Source organism: Gossypium hirsutum, chromosome A05 (assembly GCF_007990345.1).
Source record: "Gossypium hirsutum isolate 1008001.06 chromosome A05, Gossypium_hirsutum_v2.1, whole genome shotgun sequence".
Classification (NCBI taxonomy): Eukaryota; Viridiplantae; Streptophyta; class Magnoliopsida; order Malvales; family Malvaceae; genus Gossypium; species Gossypium hirsutum.
The window spans coordinates 10,249,640-10,276,918 of record NC_053428.1 but is presented as its reverse complement, the minus strand read 5'-3'; the positions used below and the strand labels follow the sequence as shown (position 1 = coordinate 10,276,918).

General features: G+C 37.3%; 4 protein-coding genes, 2 non-coding genes and 1 pseudogene across 12 annotated transcripts; 2 read left to right on the top strand and 5 right to left on the bottom strand.

The window, feature by feature from the left end:
- Positions 1–219: 219 nt before the first annotated feature.
- Positions 220–7,003, bottom strand: LOC107960764 (sorting nexin 2A-like; annotated as a pseudogene).
- LOC107960765 (N-terminal acetyltransferase B complex auxiliary subunit NAA25) lies at positions 6,858–16,218 on the top strand. 3 transcript variants are annotated; one of them, XM_041113290.1, is made up of 20 exons: positions 6,858–6,961; positions 7,073–7,284; positions 7,381–7,537; positions 7,665–7,783; positions 7,915–7,989; positions 9,069–9,162; positions 9,258–9,376; positions 9,543–9,613; positions 9,760–9,901; positions 10,012–10,187; positions 10,593–10,795; positions 10,933–11,063; positions 12,678–12,754; positions 12,977–13,051; positions 13,197–13,389; positions 13,915–14,034; positions 14,124–14,262; positions 14,406–14,446; positions 14,557–14,811; positions 15,277–16,218. In XM_041113290.1, exons 2-20 carry the CDS (start codon positions 7,138–7,140, stop codon positions 15,967–15,969), a joined length of 3,027 nt encoding a protein of 1,008 aa, XP_040969224.1. In that variant the 5' UTR covers positions 6,858–6,961; positions 7,073–7,137; the 3' UTR covers positions 15,970–16,218. The 3 variants fall into 3 exon arrangements, with proteins under 3 accessions (XP_040969224.1, XP_040969223.1, XP_040969225.1); XM_041113289.1 differs by lacking the exon at positions 6,858–6,961 and having other exon boundaries at positions 6,998–7,284; XM_041113291.1 differs by lacking the exons at positions 6,858–6,961; positions 7,073–7,284; positions 7,381–7,537 and having other exon boundaries at positions 7,919–7,989.
- A 394-nt stretch (positions 16,219–16,612) lies between these two features.
- Positions 16,613–19,788, bottom strand: LOC107958528 (cation/H(+) antiporter 24). Its single transcript, XM_016894340.2, has 3 exons — positions 19,172–19,788; positions 18,071–19,075; positions 16,613–17,955 (listed from the first exon to the last, which is right to left on the bottom strand). Exons 1-3 carry the CDS (start codon positions 19,406–19,408, stop codon positions 16,768–16,770), a joined length of 2,430 nt encoding a protein of 809 aa, XP_016749829.1. The 5' UTR covers positions 19,409–19,788; the 3' UTR covers positions 16,613–16,767.
- Positions 19,789–20,043: 255 nt separating this feature from the next.
- Positions 20,044–24,200, top strand: LOC107958530 (probable protein phosphatase 2C 1). 5 transcript variants are annotated; one of them, XM_016894341.2, is made up of 12 exons: positions 20,045–20,216; positions 21,742–21,904; positions 21,996–22,047; positions 22,138–22,217; positions 22,489–22,570; positions 22,737–22,807; positions 22,902–22,981; positions 23,050–23,147; positions 23,288–23,411; positions 23,541–23,623; positions 23,736–23,784; positions 23,880–24,200. In XM_016894341.2, exons 2-12 carry the CDS (start codon positions 21,765–21,767, stop codon positions 23,951–23,953), a joined length of 933 nt encoding a protein of 310 aa, XP_016749830.1. In that variant the 5' UTR covers positions 20,045–20,216; positions 21,742–21,764; the 3' UTR covers positions 23,954–24,200. The 5 variants fall into 5 exon arrangements, 4 of the variants coding, with proteins under 4 accessions (XP_040969221.1, XP_016749830.1, XP_016749831.1 ...); XM_041113287.1 differs by lacking the exon at positions 23,880–24,200 and having other exon boundaries at positions 20,044–20,216; positions 23,541–23,586; positions 23,736–23,787; XM_016894342.2 differs by lacking the exon at positions 23,541–23,623 and having other exon boundaries at positions 20,046–20,216.
- TRNAG-GCC (transfer RNA glycine (anticodon GCC)) lies at positions 21,401–21,471 on the bottom strand. Its single transcript has one exon. It is a non-coding gene; the product is annotated as a tRNA-Gly (tRNA).
- TRNAG-GCC (transfer RNA glycine (anticodon GCC)) lies at positions 21,550–21,620 on the bottom strand. The gene has a single exon. It is a non-coding gene; the product is annotated as a tRNA-Gly (tRNA).
- A 222-nt stretch (positions 24,201–24,422) lies between the features above and the next one.
- LOC107958531 (mitoferrin) lies at positions 24,423–27,194 on the bottom strand. Its single transcript, XM_016894344.2, has 2 exons — positions 25,666–27,194; positions 24,423–25,007 (listed from the first exon to the last, which is right to left on the bottom strand). The coding sequence occupies exons 1-2, from the start codon at positions 26,439–26,441 to the stop codon at positions 24,791–24,793; spliced, it is 993 nt and encodes a 330-aa protein (XP_016749833.1). The 5' UTR covers positions 26,442–27,194; the 3' UTR covers positions 24,423–24,790.
- Between the last annotated feature and the right edge of the window lie 85 nt (positions 27,195–27,279).

Genomic DNA, 27,279 nt, shown 5'->3' with positions numbered 1-27,279 from the left:
AGTTACTTTCCACTTTCTGGGCTTTAAAATTAAAACCCTTAAAACAAATAAAATGTTTTTTTGTTTGGTTGGATTATATTTAGGAGTGCTTCCCGCAATTCCATGTTGTGCTAAAGGGTCCTTGTCTGTGCCTGGAATCATTTAAATTTATTAAATACATCTGCGACGTTGTTGCTCTACCTTCAGCCTACTTTAGCTGATGCCTCTTACTCGGACATGCTTGATTATCATTATCATGCAAGTTTGCAGGATATTTAACAACTTGTAATTGAAATCTAAAGCAAGTTTGGCAGTCGTGTTACATCCAACCTTTCTCAAGTTTAGAACCAAAATTAACAACAAATAATAATAACTACATTTGAAATAGATAGTTCAAACTGAGTAAGAAAGAGCTATCAATTCAAAATACGCATGATTATTTTAAAAGATTTACTGCTGCCACCATGGTCACAAAGGGAGTCACTAAGGGAGTCACTGATGAGTAGACAATCCAAGCCTTCATCACCAGGACCTCACACTAACATCTCAAATACATCATCATCAAGAATACTCCAACCAAGTTGTCCCACCTCTGCGAAATGGTGCACAAATTTTCAAAAAGAGATGAGGTGAGAAAGGTTCGTGCTAATTCCACTGCACCAGCATCCTGCCAAAGCAACCATCCGCAAAGATTGCCTCCTAGAAGATTTCAAGGCTATCAGCAGCCAAGGACCAATTCAGCGGTAGATGGACGTGGACATGGACATTATAATCTGTCAAACCAGAGAAGTAACTGGCAAGTGAACAATGTTCACGGACCGACAAGGACCCATCCGCAATTATAGGGGAGGCCAAGACCAACGACCCAGAGCCCCATACAACCATTTCAGAACCTACCATGAACTTAATTGCTCCCCAACCTAAGTGTTCGATCAAGTAGAAAACCAAGGAATCCTGGCAGTGCCCCATACCTCTCTCTCAGTGAGCTCCGCAACTACTCCAATATTCACTGCAAGTATCATGACACTCGGGGCCACCGAACTGAACAATGCCCACATCTGAAAAATGTTATTAAAACAACAATTTGGAAGGTGCACCACCAATCAAATAGGGCCCCAAACAAAGAAGCATGGCCATCAAGTCAAGATCGCAGGCAACGACAAGGGGGAAGCAACCACTTAGGGGAATTATTGATGTTCTGGTAGGAGGCAAGTGTGCGGAGTGGGTTTCGTTAAATTTTACTGGAAGGCTCACATAGGAAGTGTTCCGTCAGTTTCAGCCATAGTAAAAAAACCTAAGCCTTCTCCGTGGAACTTTTGGTTTTTAGAGCGAGATGAAAATGATGTCTTGGATGCGGAAGGTGAAGATCTTCTGGTGGTCTCGGTTAATATATCTTCCTTCCATGTTAGAAGGATCTTTGTAGATACAAGCAACTTTGTGGGTATAGTAACGACCAAGGCTTTCTACCAGACATGGCTCAAGGATGCATAGCTCAAACCTGCAAGCCAACCAACCCATTGTGGTCAAGGGGTTCATTGTCCTCACGTTGGTATTGTAAAATGGTGAGTGCACCACCATAGAAATGGTGGATTTCCTAATGGTTGACCATTTGACGGTCTACAACACCATTTTCGAGAGGCTAATCATGAGGATGATGAAGATGGTGGTTGCCACCATCTGTATAATAGCGAAATTTCTCATTCTTACAAGTGAAGTTATACATGAAAGCCAACCAGAAGACAGGCCAAGAATGCCATATAGTCTCCTTACAGCTTTCTGGGAAAAATCAAACCCTCTGTCTCCCCCTCTAGCTTGCTGCACATTGCATTCTCACTCTACTATTAAGGTTAACGTAATCAGAATGGTGGGATCGATCTGGAAAGTCTTGAAACCATACTAGAGACCTAACTCCCCAAAGCCCAACCAACAGAAGTGTCGAATTTGGTCCAGTTGTCCCAGGAGGAGCTTGAAAAGGTTACCCTAATAGTCTCGATCCTTCCCATTGAGGAAAAGGAAAGTTTAAAGTCCCTGTTGATAGAATGTAGAGAAATTTTTGCTTGGATGACGACAAATATATGCCAAGAATTCATCCATGAATCATTAAACACTCTTTAGACGTGGATCATAGTACTAGATTAGTGAAGCAGAAAAAGATTTTTTTTTATGAGATGGTCGTAACTACTCAAAAAGAGGTGAAAAAACTCCTATCTGCAGGTTTCATTCGGAAGGTCACATATCCGGATTGGGTCTCCTATGTAGTCGTGGTACCCAAGTCCGGCAATATGTGGCCAATACCAACCTGAATAAAACATGCCCAAAAGATAACTTCCTGCCCCCATCTATAGATTGATTGGTAGACGCCTCCGTAAGGCACTAATATATGAGCTTCATGGACGCCTTTTTAGGCTATAACCATATATCTTTTGTAGAGGGGGATAACGAGAAGATGACTTTCATAACTGAAGATGAGTTGTTATGTTTCAAGATGTCTTTCGATCTCAATAATGCAGGGGCTAAATACTAACGGTTGGTAAATAAGCTGTGAAATTCTGAGATGAAAATTAAAACAGTTTACATTACATTTTGTTGAGAAAAGAATAAAGAACACTCCAATACGACTTCTTGCAAGATGGGAAGGAAGATAGCCCCGTCATAAATTAAGATACGAAACTATCTTTTATTGAAATGTAATGATTAAAATATGTTATAATTCGTTATATAATTTATAATTTAGTCTTTCTAATTTTATTTTTAAGAATTTAATTTATTTACTTTTTAAATTTTAAAATTTAAGTTAAACAGTTAACATTGTTAATTTTTTCTGTTAAGTTTGTTGGTGTGACATTTTGAAATTATAAAAAAAAAATCTCGATATCTATCTAACAAAATAGGTTAAAGTGATAGAGAGTTAAATTGTATAAAAATTTAAAATAGTTTAATTTAGTAAAATTGCGCATTTGGCTTGAACATGAGATGAATCATGCCATGTTTTATATAAAATGACATTCAACAGAAGAGTTGTTGAGATCAATATTGAATAGGAAGAATGGTTTGATTCAAATTGGTAATGTAATGAAATATGTCAAAATGAGGCAAAATCGAATAAGGTTGCATACACCGTTAGCATAAAGTGTTAATAAGTTTGTTAAAATAGATTGGTTAGTTAAAACATCGCATTTGGCTTGTTTGGGATACATGTGTATATTAATGTATTGGATAAACTTTGATATAAAATATACTTGAATTGGTCTAAGGAAGAAACAAATCAACCGAGTCCAATTATTTAAATTTCATGCTATATTGAATAAGTTATAGAAATACCATTTGAAATTAATACTCGTTGAATGATCTTGTTTTCATATACAGGCTATGTGTATTTTGAGATTTTATACTCTCATTATCCAACCGACAAATTCTAGACTCAACAAACTTCGCATATTTTGTTTTGTTTCAAGTTGACATGTATTTAGTTTTTAGTAAATTCATTTGACTATAGATATGTATTTGCGACATAAAAAAAAAACCTTTTGGTTACTATAATTATAATATTATTAGTTAATTAAATGGTTTTAATGTGATATGTTTAGTTTGCGGTATGTTTCGGAACATCGAAGTGTTGAGAATTGATTTGGTAGATGATTTAAATATAGATATATTGTGAAATATAAATTTTGCAAGGGTTTTTTTTACCTAAAATAAACAAAAATGTTACCGAATTTAAATTTTTTTTTACCACTACACTATCGTTTCAAAAAAGTCAAATAGTAAAATAGATTATTTTAACATTTGAATGTGACATTTTATATTCAAATGCTCTAATTGGATCGAATATAAGGTGCCACATTAAGTAATTTACATTATAAATCATTGACCTTAATCTCAACTTTCAAATTGATCATAAACATTTAATTTAATAAAATAACATCATTGAACTGTAATTATTAACAACTTGAGTCTCTTACACTAACACTATTAAATTATTTTAGTGAAATATCTGAATCCACATTCTTACTTTGCCCCTTTTTAACATGAAAACAAATTAATACCTAATTGAAATTTGAAATATATATATTTTTAGGTTTATTTTTTAAAGTTCGATTAGACGACAAGATAGATTTTTGTTTTTCTTATCTTGTTTTTTTTTTCTTAGTGTCGACAACAATATTAGGATAAATATTAGATTAACATTAGAAATTAATGTTAGATTAATATTAAATTAGGGTTTATTTTAAAATTAATAGGATATTACTTAGGTGATTATTATACATATTTTAAAATAAAATAGCAAGATAATCACAAAAAAAAGAAGAAAAAATAAACAAAAAATGAAAAAAATATTCAGAAGTCAAAATTGAAGTATGAGTTAGATTTGGATGAGAATTTTGATTTTAAAAGAGATTTTGAAACTGGTTTATGAAAGAGGAACGAGACAAACAATTAAATACACATTTATTTTTCTCCCTTTTATGGTTTGTATGTCAATATTTCATTGAGCATAAAAAAATATTTGAAGCAAATTTCTCGAAATTTTTTTCAAAAATCAGAAACAATAATTAAAAAAACCATTTTTCACAAAAATTGGAGAACAATCTTCAATGAAAGTGGTGCTTTGTCAGGTTTCCAGACCCTCGCACCAAAGAAAGTTGTAGGCATCTAGAAAATCAACGAAAACCATGCAAAAAAAAAGAGACATGAAGGCTTTCTTTCCATTCTTCTTCCTGGGTCTCCATTTAAAAAAAAAGAAAAAAGAAAAAGAGAGTGAATGTTTTGTTTGATAGTTTCAATTACTAGGGAAAGCCATGAGAGTTGAGGGAATATGAAAGAAGAAAGTAGGAAAAGTTGAAAGAGAATTCTTTTTTTTTTTCAAAATTTATTATTAAGAAAATTACTTTTTCAATTGCATAAGAATAAACTCATAATTCATTAAATAATGGTCTCTAATCTAGCGATGATTAATATTAAGTTTCAGTGTTTTTTTTTTTAATTTTCTATAAATTTTTAATTTTTTAATAATGAAAACAAAAATAATTAAAGTAGGGGTCAAATTGACAAAAGTTATAAAGGTAGAGGGGCTAAATTTGTGACTGTACCTAATTTTTTAACAGAGTTATTGGAAGAAGTAAATGGAGGGACTAAAAATGAGCAAATTGAAAAGTAGAGGGACCAATTTTGAGCACAGAAAAGTAAAGGGAGTAAATCCGCACAAATCGATAAGTATAAGGACCATCCTCAAAATTTAACCAACAAAATATCTTAACCTTAATTTTTTAATTTTGAAATTTGGAAATTCATAGAAATAAAAGTATAGGGAGTAAATTCCTAATTTTCTAGGAGTACAGTGACTTATGGCGTGTGTTAACCAAAAGTAAGTATGGTCATGAAACTGAAAACAAATACATCTACATTGGTTTTTAATGCAAAGACGAAAGCAAACAGGGCTGATTAGTTAGGTCCAGCAAGTGATGAAGGTTTCAAACAGAAAGTTTTACCAAAAAAGTTTTCAGGGATAGGATATTTGGCATTTCAATCAAACAAGTTCACAAATGGATAGGCACTGCAGCGGTACCCCAAAACAAGTTAATCAGATATATTGGCATTTAAAATAAACTGCCAACAAATGAATATCCCATGCCTTAAGTTTAAAGAGTAAAATGAGGTGACATTACCAATTGTTCAACGGTCTGTGCATTTAATTCTCTATAAAATCGGCTGGCTTTGGCTTCAAGTCAGCAGCACGTACTTGTTGAGAATTGAATGTAGCCTCCTCCTGTGCACATCCTAATTCTCCCATTGTCTTCCTGTGCCTCGGCATATAGGAAAATTAACATCACAATCATCAAAAACTTATCATACAAGATTCAGATGTAAATTGTCAAAACTCCTGAGAACCAATAAGATTACCTGCTGAGTTGCAGCTTAAGATCATGAATCCACTCTTTCTTCTCCATAAACAGCTTGTCCTGCTCCACTTCATGCGTTTCGGAACCACCTCAATCATTTTCAACACAGTCTCAATTCCTTAAACAAACTCATCAAATCCCTCCCGCCTTTTGCAGCCTGCACCACCTAGTGTGGCGTCACCAGTGAGATACTTTCGCCAAACAACTGCTTCCATAATTTGACAGCACCATCAAGCAACCGTGAAGCCACATCAGTGATCGTTGGAATTGGAAGCTACCCTTCCACCAGCAATTGCTTAATCTAATCACCGGATGCTCCGCCAGAAACCTAAAATATTTCCTCAATGCAATCCTTCTTTGCTCCACGAATTGTTGCTTCTGCATCACCCGAGATTCCACCACATTATTATCTGGCCTTGGAGGAATAAAATATCCACACTAACCGATCGGATAACGAAACTACATCCCTAAACCTTCTTCTGACATTAAATTCAGAGGAGCCGAATTCTGGATATATCCGTTCTCGCCGTAATTAAATAAGTGAAATAAGTTTTACCTCCAGGCACGAGTGTATGCGTGGTCTCTTGCTCACTTGTGGGGTGGGAAACCGTGATTTTGATGTAATCTGAGCTCGATGATGGAGATGTCCAGAATGTCAATGAAGATTCTGGATTCTGAGGCGTATCAAGGCCATTGATGTCGTTGACAGCGTTCCCATTGAAGGGAGTGAAGATGACATCAACGCAGTTGATGTAGTTGTTATCAGATGCGTTAGGGTTACAATTGAGTGGACGGAAGAGTAAAGGATCCGAGTCGACAGGGACAAACGGGTGGTGCGGCTTACCGGAGATTGATGAGGTGGCCCTCTGATAGCTGGGGTGGAAGTTATTGTTGCGGTGGTGGGAGGCTCCTTCTCGGCGCGGGGAGAGGATAGAGAGAAAGGGTACATGTGGCCCAAAAAAGGTAAAACTGTTTTGGGTCGGGTTGGGTTGGGTGTGAGTGGGGGTTACTGGGTTTAACTCTGAGCCTAAACGGCTAAAAGAAACGCAAAATGCGGAGTCCAAACTCCAAAAAGGTAAAAGGTAAAAACCAAACCTGTTAAACTTGCATCCAAACACGCTGATTAGGTTTCCATATCTTACATTCTCACTTCAATATCCTTCGTTATATGGTTGCTTGCTTGCTGGCAACAGTACAAAGCCAGGTATCCAGTATTTGAGTGCAATCCTGAGACTCCAACCCAGGAATTAAGCAGAAAATGGCTTCCAAGTTAGGTTTAGCTGGTGGAATTCCGGAGCGTCGGGTTCGACCCATTTGGGACGCCATAGATTCTCGACAGTTTAAAAATGCTCTCAAACTCACCACCACTCTCCTTTCCAAACATCCCCATTCTCCGTACGCTCTTGTATGTCTTTTTTTCGACTTAAGCATTTTCTTTCCAAGTATGATATTTTTTATGCTTATATGACCATTCTTGTTTTTCGGATTTGGTTATTTGCAGGCTCTCAAGGCTTTGATTTTGGAAAGGATGGGAAAACCCGACGAAGCATTATCTGTTTGTTTAAATGCGAAAGAGCTTTTATATAAGAATGAGTCCTTGTTAATGGATGATCTTACTCTTAGTACTCTGCAAATTGTTTTTCAACGACTCGACCACCGTTAGTTTCTGTTTTCTTTCTTCTTCTTTTTTTGACTAAACTGATTGATTCATTATTTTCCCTTTTCTCCTTAGTTTTTTAATTGTCGATAGGTATCTTGTCATATGATATTTCTTATAATTATCAGTGGAGTTGGCTACTAGCTGTTACGAGCATGCTTGCGGGAAATTCCCAAACAATTTAGAGCTGATGATGGGGCTTTTCAACTGTTATGTTCGGGAATATTCGTTTGTAAAGCAGCAACAGGTTCGTCCCCCCCCCCTTCCCCCCTTCTTTTTTATAAAAGAAAATAACTGTAGGGATTTTTGACGGACATTTCTCGTTATGAACGATGAACTATTACTGGTGTTACTTATTCCGGTTTTATTTTCTGCCAGACAGCCATCAAAATGTACAAGCTCGTTGGTGAAGAAAGGTTTTTGCTCTGGGCAGTTTGTAGCATCCAGTTGCAGGTTATGCTTGTTCCCTTAGCTGCTTATTTTTCCCCTCTAATTTGTCAAGCATGTTACCAATTGGTATTGGTTATAGCAACAAAAAAAAAAAAAAAGAAAAAAAAGAAAAAAGAAGAAGAAGTGCAGTTTTCATAAATAGAACAAAAAGGTTGTAACAAGCAGGCGCTTCGGAACTAACAATCTACCATGGAATATGAACATTTTCCATGTTTAGAATTGAATACAAACTGCCATCTCTTCTCGGTTGGTCTTGACTGAAGATTTTCTGTGTTTTTGCTAGAGGTGGCCATGACTGAACAGTGTGAAAAATAAAAATACTGAAAAATAATCTATTCAATTCAAAAACCCTCTTGAAAGAATATTTTATATGCAATTGGGTTACTCCAAAAACTTGCTGTCACCATACCCAAGATCAGATCGAACCTGTTGATGGTTGCACTGGCTCAACAGTCCGATCTGGTTTCAGGTTTGAAAATGCTGCAGCCTTTCTGTAAAGAGGTTTTAAGAATGATGTCAGTTTATGGCAATGAATTTACCTCTCAAGTTGCCAATTGCTACAAAATACATAGCCTTGTCCGGGCTTTTGAGAAATATAAATATGTGCTGAAAGTTCTAAGTTGGTGTTGAGCATCAAGGTGCTACTGATTTTATTTATATATTTTCAAAAGCTTTACGAAATTCTATTTCTTCAGTTTCAATTCAAATTCCAATTCAGTTTGATAAGGTTGTTTTGGTGCAGCAAAAAAGATCTATGTTTTTGTTCCACTTGTTTGTAGAACAATGGAAGACTATTGATTAACATTTATTCCAAAGAAATATGAAGATTGTAAAATATTAATTTTCTTTTATCATTCCTAAAAATAAAGCCAGACATGTGCATGGTTAATAGGTGTCAAACTGCAATAAGACTTGCTTGGTTTATCCTCGTTTTAGATGGGATTTATAGTATACTTGATTGTTCCATGGAACCTTATACTGGGATGGTCTCTACAAGAGTGATATAGATGCTTCAGAGCTAATTATAATGTAGAATATGTCTACTTTAGCTGCTTACCTTTTGGGGTCCGAACTTCTGTCAGGTCCTTTGTGGCAATGGTGGAGAGAAGTTGTTACTCTTAGCTGAGGGTTTACTCAAGAAGCATGTTGCTTCCCATGGTTTGCATGAGCCTGAAGGTACAATTTTGATTCTATCTCTTTGCCTTTGTAGGCAACCCACAGGTTCACTCATTGGTTCTCATTTACATATATCCTATCCTACATCTATGCAGCTCTTATAGTCTACTTTTCAATATTGGAGCAACAAGCTAAATATGGTGATGCTTTGGATATTCTTGGAGGGAAACTAGGGTCCCTCCTGATGATTGAAGTTGATAAGCTACGGATACAGGTATTTTCTGAAGCTTATATTCCTCATTGTTAAGAGTATATAAATGTTGATATTGGAAATATCTTTTGCACATGGATGTCGTAATATTGAACATTATTTTCATGAGGAGTTCTCTTTCTGCTTTTCTTTTCTTATCAAATTATGTTCTTTGACTTTAAGTTGACAGGGGAAGCTTCTTGCTCGGGCAGGTGACTATGCCGCTGCTGCCAATGTATATCAGAAAATCTTAGAACTATGGTATGCTTATGGATGTTACAGAAAAACTTTGCATGTGTAACTATGGCAGTTTACTAGCATGTAGTTGGGTTCCAAGTTGAATTTTAATCCTGAACATACCATCTTTAACGGTCTGGTTTTTCTTTCTTTTTGTTGTTAACTGACAGTGGGGATGATTGGGAGGCTTTCCTACATTATCTAGGCTGTTTATTTGAGGACGAGAGCAGTTGGGCTAGTGAAACCATCAATTCTCCAATTAATCCCCCGAAATATGTGGAATGCAAGCTTACACACTTGACAGATGAAGTGGTATATTAATAAACTTTTGAATATTACTTGCTAGATTTTATACCTTGGTAGATCTCATGTAATTTTACACAACAGTAATTTATTTAAAGTTCAATCTGGTCAATCTGCAGTTCAATTCTTGTGTGGAAAATGCTTCAGCATTTGTACAAAAGTTACAAGCAGAAGCTAGTAATGATTCTTTAAGAAATCCATGCTTGGCACATCTTGAAATTGAGAGGAGGAAATGCCTGTTTAGAAAGAACAATGATGATAATCTTGTAGAAGCTCTTTTGCAATATTATTCAAGGTATGCCTTGGCCTTCAATTATTACTCACTGAACTTCTTCCCTAATTATTGTGTACTTGCTGGTCTTTTATGTCTTTTACGTACCTGGTGAATTCTTTACCTGAACTTTGGCTTTATCCTATTGTGGTCTGTTAATGTGACATTTTTCCAGCTGATGGTTTTTTTTTAATTGGTTTTTAATGTTTATCAATTTTGATAGAGTTGCAGATTTGCTCACCTGATAATGCTCCTCTTTTGGTGCTTTCTCTTCCTGATGTTTATTTGGTGAATTTGGATGTTGCAAAAATTATCTGCAATAATGATGCTGTGAATTCAATGTTATTTGCACCTTCGGTTCTTAGTAACGTAAATACACATGATAACTTTTTATTAATATTATACAGAGCCTTTGTTTGCTGGATACAGGTTTGGTCACCTTGCTTGCTTCACTTCTGATGTTGAGGCCTTTCTTCAAGTGTTACCACCTGAAAAGAAGATGGAGTTTCTGGATAAGTTAATGAAAAACTCTAATTCCCTTTCAGTAGTGCCAACTAGAGCCCTGGGGCAGTCAATAACACTCTTGAAAACACAAGAACTGATTGGAAACATGTTCAACCTTTCTGTGGCTGGTGAGTTCAATCACTAATTTACTAGCTTCTATGAGGATTTTGCAATGGTTTATTACATTGCTTTATCTGTAGTTTGTTCTACTATTGGATTGTATTCAATAATAGATCTATTATATAACTCAGCTCTTCATTCCCAGAACTTGAAGGCTCTGCTGTACAAATGGCTGAGTTGTACTGTACAAGCCTTCCACTGTCCAAGGATTTGGATCCACAAGAAAGCATGCATGGTGAAGAGCTGTTATCTATTGTCTGCAATGTGTTGGTTCAGGTGCACTGATTTCCCCCCCCCTTTTTTTCACCATTCAATCTGTTGCTTTTCTTTTTCAAACTGTTTTGCTAGATTACAGTTTGTATTCATTCCATTTTTGTTTGTACTATTTGTGTTTTTCCTTATGTAGGCAGTCAATTGTTCTTCTTTTGGTTGTGGTTTATGGTTTTTAGTTACATACTTGGTTCATGTTCTTGTGGTGCATCCATATTTTCCACCAAAGAAAAATCTGAGTGATTAGAAGTACATTGTGTAGGTTTTGTTAGGACATGTTTTAATGGAGCAGGAAAAGACTATTTGGTTGCTTGTTATCAGATTTGTTCCAGTGTGCAGTTTTAACTCCTTTGATCTACATTACAATGTGGAGTTAAATATGTTTACTGTGAAAGTTAAAATAAATAGGGTTCTGAATTTAAAACTTACATATTATATAAGATGTAAGGGGTGGAGAATAATGTCTCATCTCGTGGTAATGGTTTCATTCTTCAAAGAGAGGTATAAGTGTCTGTTCTTGAAATTCATGGGTCTTTGAGGTGGAGCTCAATTTTAGTTTGGGCCTTTTAGAGAGCTGTTCATGAATAGGCTGGGTTTCCTCTGTATGTTTGTTTACTAAGTTAAAGAAATGAGTTTGAGGCTCATTTGTTAAACTAGATGAATGTGGACACATGTGTTTTAAGTTGTTTTAATTCACTAACAAGCTCATTTAGTGTTTGTTTATTCCTTTGAAGATGACTATTAACAGGATTTTAATCAAAATTAAATTTAAAATCATTGAAAGTAGATTTAACAACTGATGATTTTTCATAAATTTTTTTGGTACAACTATGATTCAAACCCAAGCTATTCCCGGGGAAGGTCAATGCCCGGCCAATAGGCCACAACTCGGGGTTCTTTCATAATGTTTTAGAAACTATTGTTTTAGCTGTACTTCTTTTGTGCTTAAAAACTGATGGTAAACGAATTGAAGAAACTGACGGTAAACAAGTTAAAGAAATTTGGACACTAAAGGCTAGGAGGAAAATTTCCCTATAAATAGCTTTGTCTGGCTTACCCTTGCAGAACCTATGCCTATGTGGGATTTGAGCTATGGTGTGGCCTCTTTTCCATTGGCATGTAAGCGGTTTTTGGCTTTTCAAGGTTGCTTTTTGGTCCATTTTCAACACTCATGTTTGAAGCTTAAACAAAGTTCGTGTTCAGCTTGGAATTCGATTAACTTGGCCAAGCTGAGTTTCGGTACAAGTTTTGACAGCAAAAGCTTGATAATTACTCGAGTTTGTTAAAATTTAACCGACTGAACTTGAGCAAGACAAAACTAAGCTCAGCTCAGTTCTGCTCAGCTATGTTAATTTATACCCCTAGTACCAGAATATTATCATGGTTACATCATTTCTCAAAGTCTGAAGAGGTATATTCTCTCAGATATTCTCTCTGATTTAGAATTACCTCAGTATCAAAGCTAATCAGAAAGCAAGATGTATATCTTCCCTTTTATGTTTCATCTTCTTGCTATCATCTGAATTGATACAAGGAAGTACGTTATTTTGTGGGTGCATGTTTCCTGTTATTATATCTCTAAGGTTGATATTCACATAAGACATTTAATTTTGGATTTAGTTATTTTGGCGCACGAGAGACCTTGGCTACTTCATTGAGGCAATTATGGTTTTGGAGTTTGGGTTAACCATCAGAAGGTCAGGAAATGTTTATATTCTTCCTTGGCATTGCAGAATCTATTGAATAATTACTTTGAATTGTATATCACTGATTGTTTAATTTGACCGATTGGTTCTTGGCTAGTGAGATGACGATGTTCTGTGGTGGGTGTTAATAATATTAAAATAACTTTTGGCTAGAATTTTTCACTACAGAGGTTCTTACTCTTGGAGATAACATCAGTCTGCTCTTTTTGGCAGATACACATTTCAGTACAAAATCTTATTGTTGCACTTGTATTCATACTTTGGTGCTCTTCCCTTGGCATATGAAAGGTAAATTGTGTGATTATTTCTGAAAACATTATTTTGTCTTGGTAATTAACAACATATTCAATTTATTAACATGTTTCTAGATGCTCTATATGCACCTCATCCTCTTCTCTAGGTAATTAAATTTACTCCTTTCTCTCCTTTTTAGGTATAAATCATTGGATGTGAAGAATATCTTGATGGAAACTGTTTCACATCACATTTTGCCCCAGATGTTGGCATCACCTCTGTGGGCAGACTTAAGCAATCTGCTGAAAGATTATCTCAAGTTTATGGATGATCACTTCAGAGAATCTGCAGATCTTACATTTCTTGCTTATCGCCATAGAAATTACTCTAAAGTATGTATTTTGCCTTCGTTGGTACTGCTTTCAAATCTACATTTCTCCCCTTGACTTTTATCCACCAAAAAATGGAAATAGAAATGTTTCGGTTTTCAATAATCTTGCTGAGAATGGTTCAAGTTGATGCTAATTGTTTGCTTGTGCTTTTCTTGTGCAAATACTAAATATTAATAATTGATTTTATATTTAAAATAATAAACAGAGGAAAAAGGACATACAAAAAAATTTAACATGTCTGTTGCCAAGTAACATGGTAAAATAAAGAAAAACTTTATGCCTGCAGGATGTAGAAAATTCAATTTACTTGCGTTCTCTAAAAGAAAATGTCAGGTTCTGTACATATTCTGTGTAAATATAACTTTCTGCTTAGCTTTTTAATCTGCTGATCAAGTCCTTCTGTAGCTACCTTCATGCCTGCAAACTAGTTAATGAATTTTTACACAATGAGTATAGACAAAAATTTCTCTTTTACTACATTTTGTAGGAGATATAGCTGAGGAAATATTTATCCTTTTACTCCAGGTAATAGAATTTGTTCAGTTCAAAGAGCGGTTGCAACATTCCAATCAATATTTGGTGGCGAGGGTTGAAGCACCAATTCTGCAACTAAAGCAGGGTGCTGACAACATTGAAGAAGAAGAGGTAGTGTATCTGAAATTCTTGAGTGGTAAACATGTAAGACGTTTTGCTGTATTGGAGTATGCATATGACATTAAGATTTCTTCTTCTAGAGCATTCTTGAGAGCTTGAAATGCGGGGCTGACTTCATAGAGCTTTCTAATGAGATTGGGTCAAAATCGCTGACCTTCAATGAAGATTTCCAGTCACGACCTTGGTGGACACCAACTACAGAGAAAAACTATCTTTTAGGTCTGTATATACAATGCCGCATGGTAATACCTGATTGGTTTATTGTCCATTATCATGTTGATATTTTTTTCGGTCTTCCCTTTTAACCCCGGAACTATTCCTCCAGTTATATTCCTTGAATCATTTTGAAACTTTTGCTGCAGGTCCATTTGAAGGAATTTCCTACTGTCCTAAAGAAAATTTGGTACTGAACTCTGCCTGCAATTCCTTCTACTCCTAGCTTTATGCCTTGCTTCTTCTGCCTTTCTGATTGGTTATCTAATCTTTAGTGTCCTTTTTGTTGATCACATTTAGACAAAGGAAAGGGAAGAAAATGTACGGGGATTCATTGAGAGGAAGTCTCTTCTTCCTCGGATGATATATTTGTCCATTCAAAGTGCATCAGTCTTATACAAGGACAACAGTGAAATAAACGATTCTCTAGCTGATCCCAAAATCTCAACAGAACTGAAGGCTTTGCTTGAACGCTATGCAAAAATGCTGGGATTTTCCTTAAATGATGCCATAGATGTTGTTGTGGGAGTTTCCCGTGGGCTAAAGTCTTATGAGGTATCTGTTTGACCGAATGCGTATCCTCAGTTAATATATGCTCATGCATTCTAATTATTGATAGGGTCATATGTTTAATTTACAGTTTAATATGTTGGCTGATGATATCATGTAGTGAATATTCTTGTGCTTGTCAAGCAATGCTTCAGTCTTACAGATGTAAAGATGTAGATATTCTTCCACTGAAGTCAATATATGTTAGGAAGTAGGTAATGTTAGGTAATTTAAAATTTTTATTTACATTGTCTCTAGTTTGCATGTTGCTTGAAGTATCACAATCTGGGGCACATTATGGTCAACATTTTCTCTTACCCGTACAGCAGATGCTTATCTGCCTTTATTGATGTTACCAAAAGGTTGTTGATTCCAGTTTTCCTAGATTTGCTAGTAGATATTGATGCCTATGCTGCTTAAGTATCATATAATGTTAATCACCTTGAGCAAAATTAATTTTGAGTTATACAGGTTTTTGGTTCAGATGTGATTGACTGGTTGAATTTTGCCGTATTCTTTAATGCATGGAGCTTGAATTCTCATGATTCTGGACGGCAAGGAGGTGAACGTACTCCTGGTAGTTGGCATGTTGTGAATTCTCTGCTGAAAAACTACATTTTGGGGAAGTTGAGATCCATGGGTCCTCTGATTCAGTCTCCACAGGGTGATTTACCTATATTGGTCAAACTGGTTACAGAACCATTGGCGTGGCATGGCCTTGTAATTCAGGCTTGTGTCCGGACGTGCCTGCCATCGGGAAAGAAGAAGAAGAAGAGTGGATCTACAGATCAGTCGATTTCATTGTTATCTAATGCAGTTAGGGATGCTATACAGAGTTTATGCAGCGTATTAGAAGAGGTTGCAAAATGGTCACAAGATCAAATTAAGAGCCCAGAGGACAATAAGATAGACCTTTTGGTGTCGTCTCTTAAGAGAAATGGAGGAGCTGGAAAGGTTTTCAATATTTTGGAAACTTTGGCATCTTCCCCAAATGAGACAGAGCTTGGGGATCGAATATCCCAGGCTTTAAGGTCTTGGAGTCCAGTTGATGTGGGAAGAAAAATAGTAACCGGACAGTGTAGAGTACTGTCTGAATTTTGGCGTATTTGTGAATCAAAAATAAAGTCACTGAAAACATTGAAGCAGCAGATAGCTCTGGTGTGAAGAGGGAGGGATAAAGCCAACTTTTTTCTTTAAATTTTTTCTTTTTAAAATCCTTGGGATTGTTAGGAGAGGTCCTACTGGAGGAGTAGAGGTTGAAGGAATCGAGGTTTCGACATTTGATTCCTGTTTGCCTGTCTGTTGTTCTTGAATTATTATTATTTTTTATTTTCTTTTCATCAGCAGGTTTTGATGGTCCTATGAATGTTAGTTTCTGATTGACGTATAATATTAAATATAAGTTACCTTTTCCACAGTTTTGCAATTCGGTGTTAGAGAGTGGAAGGTAGTGTTTTGTATTAACGCACACGCACATAATAGATGGTATCGTGTCTACGTACTTTCTCATGGGAAAATGGTTGTCCAGCGATTCGTAACTGGGTCTAAATCAGGCAAACAATGAGCTGGATGATCTTATCTCCCGTGATATTTGACAAAATTCACAACAGAAATATTATTTGGCTTTATTTTCTACTTAGACATGAATGTGATGTGTATAATTTAGGAAGTAAATGAACGAACGCTGCAGCTCCTCCGATCCGTGTTTCTTTCTTGTATTACAAGATTAGATTTCTGATGCATGCTATGACTTTGTTGTGGGAGAGTGAATGATGAGTCAACTACTACTACTAAAAAAGCATGAGTATATCAAAATAAATTTTATTCCAACATAAATATTAAATTACAGGCGATGAAACTTGAATGTGAAGTTTCAGACTTGTTTCCACAAAGAGGAAGGCTCGTGTTGGGAGGTTAACAGTAAGCAACTAAAAGGCAAAGAAATAAATTATGTAGGTGTGGTCACCAAAACAAGCGCCCCCGCCGCATAAAACTCACTATAGAACCAGGAGGAGTAAAAAAGTTGGGGCCTTTGCCTGTCAAAACTTGCTTCTGCACCACCATCACCGAATCGGAGTTAACACTTTCAGAAAAGGAGAGATAATCCCCAAGAATCCCCATCTCTTCTTTATGGTCAGACCAGGTTGACAACCCCTCCAACAGACTTGGATTTATCCCTTGTTTCCTTCCCACGATCCACATATGATAATATTTCTCCGCCGCCATTCCCACTATTGCTGAAGCTGTATCTGCTCCATTTCTTATCACCACCTCTCTGTAATTCACCTTCTCGTTTGCTTCGTTCTTGACCCAGAAGGAAGTCACCACCCCATCGTCCAGCTTCCGTTGCATTTCATCATCTCCTTCTGCATTTGAAGCAAGAAACCTTACTACTGTTAGGGACACACAGGGGTTCCCACTCATCCTATCTGAAAAGGCCAAAGCCTCTCGAGAATCTGGTCCTCCTAGGAATAGCACAATAAAGTTGTAGGAAGCAATCTGGGGGAGCTGCCATCGCTCCGCCTTTTCAACCAGAAGTCCAACGGAGCAAGGTGCATTGTCCAAGATTTGGGTGATAATAGAGCCAGACTCACCACCCCACTGTTCCGTTGTCTCCATCTCGCCGGCCAATTTCTTCTTTAAAGGCAAAATGATGAAAGCAGCCTTGCTTATCAAAGCAAGCTTGCACACATCCTGATACATGGTTGGTTTAACGGTAGCGGCAGAGAAAAGATGGAGCTCTACGCATTCTTCTCTCCCTTCTTGATACTGCTTTAGAGCATGGTGGATGATTTCCAAGTCAGGGAACCTACCGGAGAGGTCTTCAAGCTCCTGGTTTTGGTGCTCTACGAACACAGGGTTGGCACGGCCGATGAGCTCCACAAGGTAAAAAGCGTGAAGGGAGAAAGGGTTCTGAACAGTAGGATGAAAGAGTTGAAGCAGGTTAATAAGGGATGGCAAATTGGTTTTGTCCCTGATGCACACTAGTATCCTAAGGTGGTCACCCTGAGCGGTATGTTGAATGGTCCTCCTCTGCTTTAGCATGTAAGGCTTTGAGGGGTCGTACAAAATGCTGATCAAAGGTGTCAGAATCCCCACTACAACTATCGTTCCCAATATCATCAAAGAGTAACCTGGTAAACCTATTACCTGTGCTTGTAAACAAGAAGAAAAGTAAACTAACTAAAGAGAGAAGATCGAATGAAAGAAACTAAATACATTAGTAATAAATAAATGAAAGCAAAGCAGCAAGCAAGCAACGCACATTTCTGTCCACCCAATGGACGTAGAGAACAAGCTCCACGTAACCCCTTAAGCTCAAGATAAGGCTGACAGCAAGGCTATCTCTCCATGACACACCTACCACCTTAGCAGCCAGCATAGTGCAGAAGAATTTCGACAAGTAACCAGAAATAACCAAGCCAAATAGCGGGCGCAAAGCAGACCACCCAGCTTCCTTCATCGCATAAAAGTCGGTGGAGAGTCCCATAAAGACAAATGAACAAGGCATAAATACTTCAGTTATAATTGTCTCGCTTTTCTGCACCAAGGTTGACCCTAGCGGCCGGCCGTCTGGCATCATCAGTCCTAGCCAGAATGAGCCGTTAGCGATGCCTAAACCGAACATGTCTGTCACAAACGCTGCCACAAACGATCCCAACAAGATGGCAATCACGTAGAACTGATCTACTGCTTCTCCCTCTTGGGTTTGTTCGATAATCCACACCATTGCTCGTCGGATGACAGGCGTGAATGCTGCCATCACCACACAGGAAATTGAATACCAAATTATACTCTGAGCCGAACTGTCCCCTTGTTTCATTGCCTCAAAAACCACCATGAAATTTATCCCAATCGCATCACTAATTAAAGCTATGGACAATGCCATATTCCCAACCTCGGAGCGAAGCAGGTTTAATTCTTCAAGTATGGTATAGTGAACCGGAAATGTTGTGACCGACAATGACAAGGCAATTTCTCCGATTGAAGAAACTCTGGCAAGCTCTTCGTCCATAGATTCTTTGGTAAGAACTGCTACAATGCTCACTATTAAGAGAGGTCCGAAGACGCCGGCCAAGGCAATATACAAGTGTTTTTTTCCCGATCGCTTTAGCAACCCTAAATCCATTTTCACTCCTATTACAAAAAGAAATAACGTGACCCCCATTCTTCCCAGGTTTTCCAGCACGAAATCAGAAGTAAAGGGAAACACCAGACTGGTAAAGCTCTTGTGCCGAGCCAGGAGAGAGGGTCCCATCATGACGCCGCCCTTGAAGAAACCATTTTAATCATCACCAATCACACTCGGATATATATCATATGTATGCATTGCTACTAATATAAATAAATAAATAAAGATACTCACAATTAACTGACACACCAACCTAGGCTGTCTGAGAGGCTTGAGAAGTAATTGAATGGTCCGAGAGAGCAAAATGTTCAAGATTAAAGCAAAAAGGATGACATTGAAAGATAACATGATTGGGTTTTCTCTATAGACAAGGCCTACGGGATTAGATATTTGTGATCTAAAACACACCAGTTGATATGCTGCAGTTCCACGGTGGGAGGTCAGGAACTTTGTGCCTCCTTTAAATCCCATGATTGCCTGTGGTATATGCTACCCTTTTTCCGCACTGGATGTACCTAACCATGCAAATGTTCTTTTACTACTTTCTTCTTCTTCTGCTATTTTCTATTCTATTCTGTATCTTCTGTAGAAAATAAAACAAGCAAGTCTAAACTTTTCTCTGTGTCTTTGTTTTATTTAGTTTCACATCATTTGTACTACATACAGGATTTTCCTATATATTCATTTCTGCATGCATGACATGAGCTTCTTCTGTTTGCTATGAATAAAGCAAAATTTGTTTTCTTTGGCATAATTAATGTTACAAAAGAAAATGTACGTAAAATAGTACAAATATATTATACTAATTATAAATTCTGAGAGAGAAGTGATATTTTTGGCAACTTTGTGGAGGATGGGGTCGGGGTGCTATGCTATGGATACCACAAGACAAGAGGAAGCAATGAGAACTGAGACAGTTGGGCCTTGCCTCTCACTTGGAATTGAGAAATTAAAGGCAGTAAAGCAGAGCAGCTAGTAATAAGGCGTCTGTTATGCTGTTTTGTCAATTAACAGGATTTATTATTATCCACGATATTCCTCAACGTGTATATATATATATATGGAGAGAGAGAGAGAGAGAGAGAGAGAGAGAGCGCAATGCCCGAATTAAGAAGAAGAAAATGGCATACCTCCATCTTTACCTTGCGTTAATAATGCAATGGAATAAATATTAATGGATGTGCGGTGTGCGGCAGCAGGGGATGGGTCGGGTCTTTTTCCTGAGACTATAGCTACCTACACTGGACTTTTTCCTGGAGACAAATATGAGCTGCAACATGTAAGGAAAGTCCTGAATCTCTTTTGTCTAATGCATGCCAAATTAATAAACAAATCATCTACCCATCATTCATTAATTACTTCGCTACTATATAGTTGTAATTGATTAATCCTAGTTTTATCTTTCACAAAAACTTATAATTTATTAACAATATATATCAACTACCTGTACTTGGCAAATGTTTTGCATAAATTCTTACCCCAAGATATAATGGTTAAAGTAACCGAGAAAAAAACTATGAAATGCAAAATATTAAAAGTACATGTCAACTATACTTGCTCATGGTCGGGCCACCCGGCTCCAAGGGCTGCTTGAAAAGTAAAAGAGTTTGGACAAAAATATAAGCCCAAAAATGGATTTGGGCAAAAAAAAATAAGGCCTGTTTTAAAAATGGGCTAAGCCTTTGGTAAAATATTTTTAGCTCGAGTCTAGCCCAAATTCACTAAATGACAAAAAAATTTGCTATCTTTTTTGTTATTTTAATGATATTTTCTTGTTTTCTCCCTATTTTGCTACAATTTCACTATTATGTTGCTACTATTTTGTTGTTATTGTTTGAATATTATATAACACTTGTTTTATTGTTAATCTTATTATTAGTTTAGAGACATTTTCTTATTAAGTTGCATCTTTTAACAGTATTTAAGTCTACATATTTATTAAAATTTATTTTCAATTTGTTCGAAAATATTTATTTTAATGTTTTTAGTATTTTTTTATGTATTATATATATTTAAAAATTATGTAAAAAATATAATATAAAAAAAATTAATATGAGTGGGCCGAGTCGAGCCTAAATTTTAGCATTCTTATCCGGATCAGACTTGAGGAAATTTTGAAGCCGATTTTTTAGACCGAATCTAGCAAACTGACCTAAATTTTTACTTAAATCCAACCTAACCCGGCCCAATATCGACACTAATGTCAAACTCAATAACGTGAAAACCCAAAGGTGAAGGAGGATAAAGATAAATACTAGCGAAAATGCAGTATGGTACAAAATCTACAGATTCTGATCAGGAAAACAAGAGCCAGCATTTGATAAAACAAAATCCATGTCAGAAACTGTAAGAGAGTTCAGTTCCCACCATCTTGCTCTTATATTGTAATGGTGATAGTTGTCAATGTTTTGTCAGCAAAAGCACAACTTCATTGACAAAACGTCGTAAAACTGAATTAACAAATGCACCAGCCGGGAATCGAACCCGGGTCTGTACCGTGGCAGGGTACTATTCTACCACTAGACCACTGGTGCTAGTTGTTCCGAAAAACTATGTTTTATCAACAAAACCACAACTTCATTGTCGAAATATCGTAAAATTGAATTAACAAATGCACCAGCCGGGAATCGAACCCGGGTCTGTACCGTGGCAGGGTACTATTCTACCACTAGACCACTGGTGCTTATTGTTCCCAGGAACTAAAATCATTTTAATAATATGTATCATATCATTGATCGGTAGACTTCAACCACACATTCAAGAAGGGATCTTAGCAGCTTAGTAATGTGGGAGTGCGACTGCAGGAGGGAGAGGATTGAAGCGGGAAATGGCGAATTCTATCTACAGAGCTTCGATGCTTCAATCTAATTCTCAGCTGCTTTTTCAACCTTGTTTATCGAATAAACATTGTGTTCCCAAGAAGACTAACTTGCTCTGTTTTGCTTCATCACAACTCAACCCTGCTCGGTTAGCACATTAACATCACCTTTTCATCTTCTCTTTATTTATTTTTATTCTTGAGCACCAGTGTGGTGACGTACTTTTGGTTTGGTTTTAGGTCAGAAGTGAGTTTTTGTACTGGAACTCACCTCATTCCTCATCCAAACAAGGTATTCCAAGCTTTAAAATTTTGTACCTCACATGTTTAATTTCAATTTTTATCCGATACTAATACAAGTTTGATTTTCTGATTCTACTAGGTGGAGAGAGGTGGAGAAGATGCTTTCTTTGTTAGCAACTTCAAGGGGGGAGTTATTGCTGTTGCTGATGGTGTTTCTGGGTATACTACTGGCTAATGAATCCGCCATCTGTTTTTCTAAATTAACAACTTTCAACTCTTTTCTCTATTAATCTATTTGACAGTCCTTGATATTTTTATTTGCCTGGAAATGAAGTGGACTAGTTTAAATAAAATTAAAACATGCCTTTGGTTTCTTAAACAAGTAGGTAAACTGTGCCATTGTGTGAACAGAAAAATCATTATGCATGCTGTGGAACTAGGTTTTCTCCCCTGACGTTTTTTACAATTTTATTTGCCTATTGTTTGCCAGTTGGGCTGAACAAAATGTGGATCCTTCATTATTTTCTAAGGAGCTAATGGCTAATGCTTCATCTCTTGTAGGGGATTTGGAGGTAGTAATTTCTTTTTTTTTTTTTTTTTGAATGATTGCTTAAAATATAAAATTTGAGTGTTTGTTAATCTTCTAAATTAACAAAAGTTGTTTTTACGCGTCTATTAGTGTGGTTTTTGTTTTGTTTTTTTCTTTTTGGGGCTATATCTGAGTTCATCTTTTACCAGGTTAATTACGATCCCCAGATCCTGATAAGAAAAGCACATGCCGCCACTGGCTCTAAAGGTTCGGCTACTGCGTAAGTCCATAATATTCTGAAGAAGAGGTCTTCCCTGCCAACATTTTCTATTTCTACACTGTCATTAACCTTCATTTTTCAATCGATACTGTAGTATCGTTGCCATGCTAGAGAGGAATGGAACCATGAAGGTTGCCAGTGTAGGTGATTGTGGATTAAGAGTTATCCGCAAAGGTAAAATGCCAAATTTTGTCTTTGTTTGTTTGTTTGTTTGTTTGTTGATGTTATCAAGTTTACAACAGGGCAGATAATATTTTCAACGACCCCACAAGAACATTACTTCGACTGCCCATATCAATTGAGCTCGGAGTTAGTTGGCCAAACGTATCTTGATGCTGTGGTAATGCTATATGTTTATCAGTTATCCTATCAGTCACTGCTGTTTAGAACCAACCAAAATCGACTAACCATGTCAAAACAATTCCAATTTGCAAGGAACTTAAACGCCTTGCTTGTTATTTATATTGCCTGTAAAAACAGGTTAGCAGTGTGGAATTAGTGGAAGGAGACACCATAGTAATGGGCTCGGATGGGTTGTTTGACAATGTTTTTGATGGAGAGATCGTTTCTACGTTGGCGGCTTATAGTGATGTTGTGGAGGCTGGTATGTGTTTCTTTCTACTTACCCTTGTGTCTGTTAAAGGACTAGTATATTATAGTATAGTATCACACCTCGGATCTCGAGAGTAAAGAGTAGCAGTGGCTAAATTGCATGATCAATATGTAATGGTAGCGAAGGCATTGGCTAACCTGGCAAGCAATCACTCTCTGGATTCAAGGTTCGACTCTCCCTACACAATAGAGGCCAGATCCAAGGTTTAAAAAGAAAAAAAGAAAAAAAAAACCCACCTATTTGTCAGAATTTTTTGAAGTTAAAACCCGTCATGAATTTATTTAACTAGTCTTGTTGGTATTCGCTTACACACAGGGTTTAGATGTTCCTTTTTGGAAGAAATTTCTGGGGATGAAGCTAACAGGTGTGGGTTTCTTTTGTTTTTTTCCTGTGACAATGATTCCATTTGCGTTCGTCCACAGTTGTCCTTTGACCTTTATTTTTTTTTTCTGGGAGCAGGTGGAAAGCTTGATGATATCACCGTGATTGTGGGTCAGGTTATAACCTCAGCTGCCAGTCCACAGCTAACTTGAACGAGGTTCAGATGGAGGAGGAGGCCGGCTCAGGTAACTCCACAAGGGGTTTACTTCAGAGTAAAGACTAGAGGACACAATTAACTTCCACAAACCTTACCTTTCTGCCTCCCATTATTGGATTATGGTTATATATTATTGGGAAATCACTCTGCTTCCTCTTTTCCTGTCCATGATTGTTTTTTGTACAAAAATCTTATACGTTGAACATATTGCACTCAATATAAGAAAGAACTAAATTGAAGGATGCATTAATCTAAAATATCCCTAATGGTTTTCAGAACAGACCCACAGAAAACACTAAAACCTTGTCCGTCAAGCTGACCACATCGTCAAACACAGCTAAGAGAAGAAAAATCACAACAGAACCGTGCACGTAATGACTACAACTAAAAGTCATTGCATGAGATATAGCCAGGAAACTCCTCTCAACTTGTTACCCATCTCCAATCCAAACAATAACTAACAATTAAGGAAAAAGATAGTCAAATAGTTGCACATATCAACAATGCGTCAAGGAAATAACATTTTCAGCACTTCAATCTTTTGGGGTAAAAACTCCCAACTTTTTTATGCGACTTTCCCTTACTTCCTCATGAAACCAAATACAAAAACCATATCGGTTCCTGGCAAGAAATGACTTCATATTTATTTGATAATATTAAATGGCACCATATACACTCTATGGATATCAGTTAAAATACACCATAGATATGCTGTTGCCTGAAAGTACTTGTCTTGCTTACCATTCCATTGTGTGAAGCAAAGCTTTCCACCATCACTTGAGGTGTTGGTTTTGCAGCGGCTGTATACATTGGCACAATTCCTTATGGTACTTCAGGTGATAGTGCCACTTTCAGTGCAGGCATTGAGTTCTTGGAAGAAAGATTTTGCAGCTTCATAGGTGGACCAGCAGATTGCAGCAGCAGGAGCATGGAAGAGTATCCGAGGAATCCATCCCCTCATGAGGCATTTGTACCCATCTTTTTGCACTATTGTTTTAGTCACATCCCTAATAGCAGTACTCTTAAATCTATCACATCCACACACACCCCGTGATGCAATTTTTAACAGCAAAAATAATAAATCAGAGAAGCTAGATACATAATTAACCCAATTATACAAAAGTCAGTCTTAATGGACACGACTATATGTCATACCAGTTATTGTCAAAACCAACAAAGTGAAATAAAAAACCAAAGTACATTGAACCAAGAAATAGAGTATGAGCAAGGACTTAATCACTTGAATACAAACGGATTATGATCATATAAAGGGAAGTATGCCGTGCCGTTGATTATTAAAACTTGCTTAGTAAAAAAGACAAACACTGGGTTGAAGAGAAATAGACGATTTCAACTATCTGGGGTAGTGTTATGGAGAAGCTGTAACAAGAGAAAATAACAAAAAACACTTGCAACAGCCAGAAACTAGATTATAAAGGCAAGAAAGCAAATACGGATGAAGGAGATTTATTTTCAACATGTTGCTGATCTCAAGGCATTGAAATTAAAGGTTGGATGCTGTATCTACTGACTCAAAACAGCATATTCAAGATGTTGGTTTCAACATGGAAAAGAATAGGATATGAGGGTCCCTTAATTTACTATGAGTGCATGGAAGTTTTCAATCACGACATGCCACTAACAAAATTTTCTAATATAGCAAAATCCATCCAACAAACAAGAAAAGAGGCAATGAATGCTTTTACCTGACACTGCAACTGAGTTTTAACTACATCAAGCGGTGTAGTGACGACAGCAGCAGATGCTCCAGCAAGAGCACCAGCCGTAGCATGGACCATCACCCGCTCTTCATTGGCAATCTCAGGTGAAATCTCAATCAAACCCCTTTTCGCTGCCTCATAAGTTGCAAAATGAACAGCCGTAAACGGTGCATTCATGAGCACCGTCGTCCTGTAGGAAGCATAAAACGCCCCAAAACCTTCCTCTTTGAGAACTTTCTTAGCACAATCCAATACCCCTCTATAAGCAGTACCATTGCCCAACTGTAACCTCTGCTTCACCATATCCAGGGGCGTAAAAACGGCGTCGCTTGCTACCGTCGCGAAAACACCGGAAACCGCATGGGCCGCCGAGTTATTCGGATCCCCGCCCGAAAAGTACTTCTTGCAAACTTCGTAAACAGAGAAGTAGACGGCATGGGCCGGACCAGCCCCCAGTCCCATGGCCCCGATTCCCCGGTATAAGCCCGGGAGTCCATCGGATTTGAGGACGGAACGGAGCGCGTGGCGTACACCCACCGATGTGATGGGGCAAGAGCCCAGGGCTTGCATATGGGTCTTGACAGTATCAACAGGGAACATTGCCATGTGCTCAACGCAGCCGGCGATTGAGCCAGCAAACATGAACTGCCAAAAGTGAAGCCCGTCGTGGGGAGCCACCGTTATTTCCGGGAGGTAATCCGGTGGCGGAACCGCTCGGAAGTCTGAATTGTGGAACCTGGTCGTGGTAGCTTCTGTTGCCATGAAGAATAAAGAATTGGGGAGATGGGTTTTTTTGTTGGAAGAAGGAATTCGGACAATGAGGACTTGGTAAAGGTATTCGCGGTGGAGTTACTGCCATACAAACGAAGTTATATTCTTGAAACAGGAAAATTAAGACCGAATTGCATATTTGAAGATAGAAGAGAATCGAAAAGGAATGGTTTTCGTCAGTTTATTGTTATTCCTATTCGTGCTTTTCTCTGCTGCGACTTTTACTTGCTTTGCTGATAATAGATTTTGAAAAGTCAGAGATGAAGTTGCATAGATTACATCAAGATTAGGGTTCCAAGAATCAGGGACTACTTTTTCTTTTAAACAAAGAATTGTTCTTCCTCTTTGATATGTTTTGGTGGAGGGTTGTAAATTTGGAAGTTGGAAGCCGTTGCAATCAATCAGATCTTCAATGTCGTGTAATAAGTTCACCAATGCCGGGAGCTTTGGATTGGAAGTCGGAACCCATTGTCTCAGACATGGGTTTTGTTTAACAATGTTCCGGTTGTTCTTTACTTCTCTTCTCGGGCCTTGCAATTGTACATCTTTTCGTGGGTTGGGTCATAATCATCTTCAAAGAATGTCGTCGGCTTTTGTTGACGTACATCTTCAAAGATGTATCAATGCACTTACAAGGGAAGATTAATCCACTTAGAGGATGCCCACAAAAATATCCTTATAGAGGTGCCTACCCTACTAATTTTATCTCAAGTCGATCCCTCCAATAAATATTACAAATGGATCCAGATTTTCATTGAATGTTAAACCATCATTTAGTTATTGCATTGGTTTCACTGCATTCACTTCACTTTTTGCGGACCCAAAATTA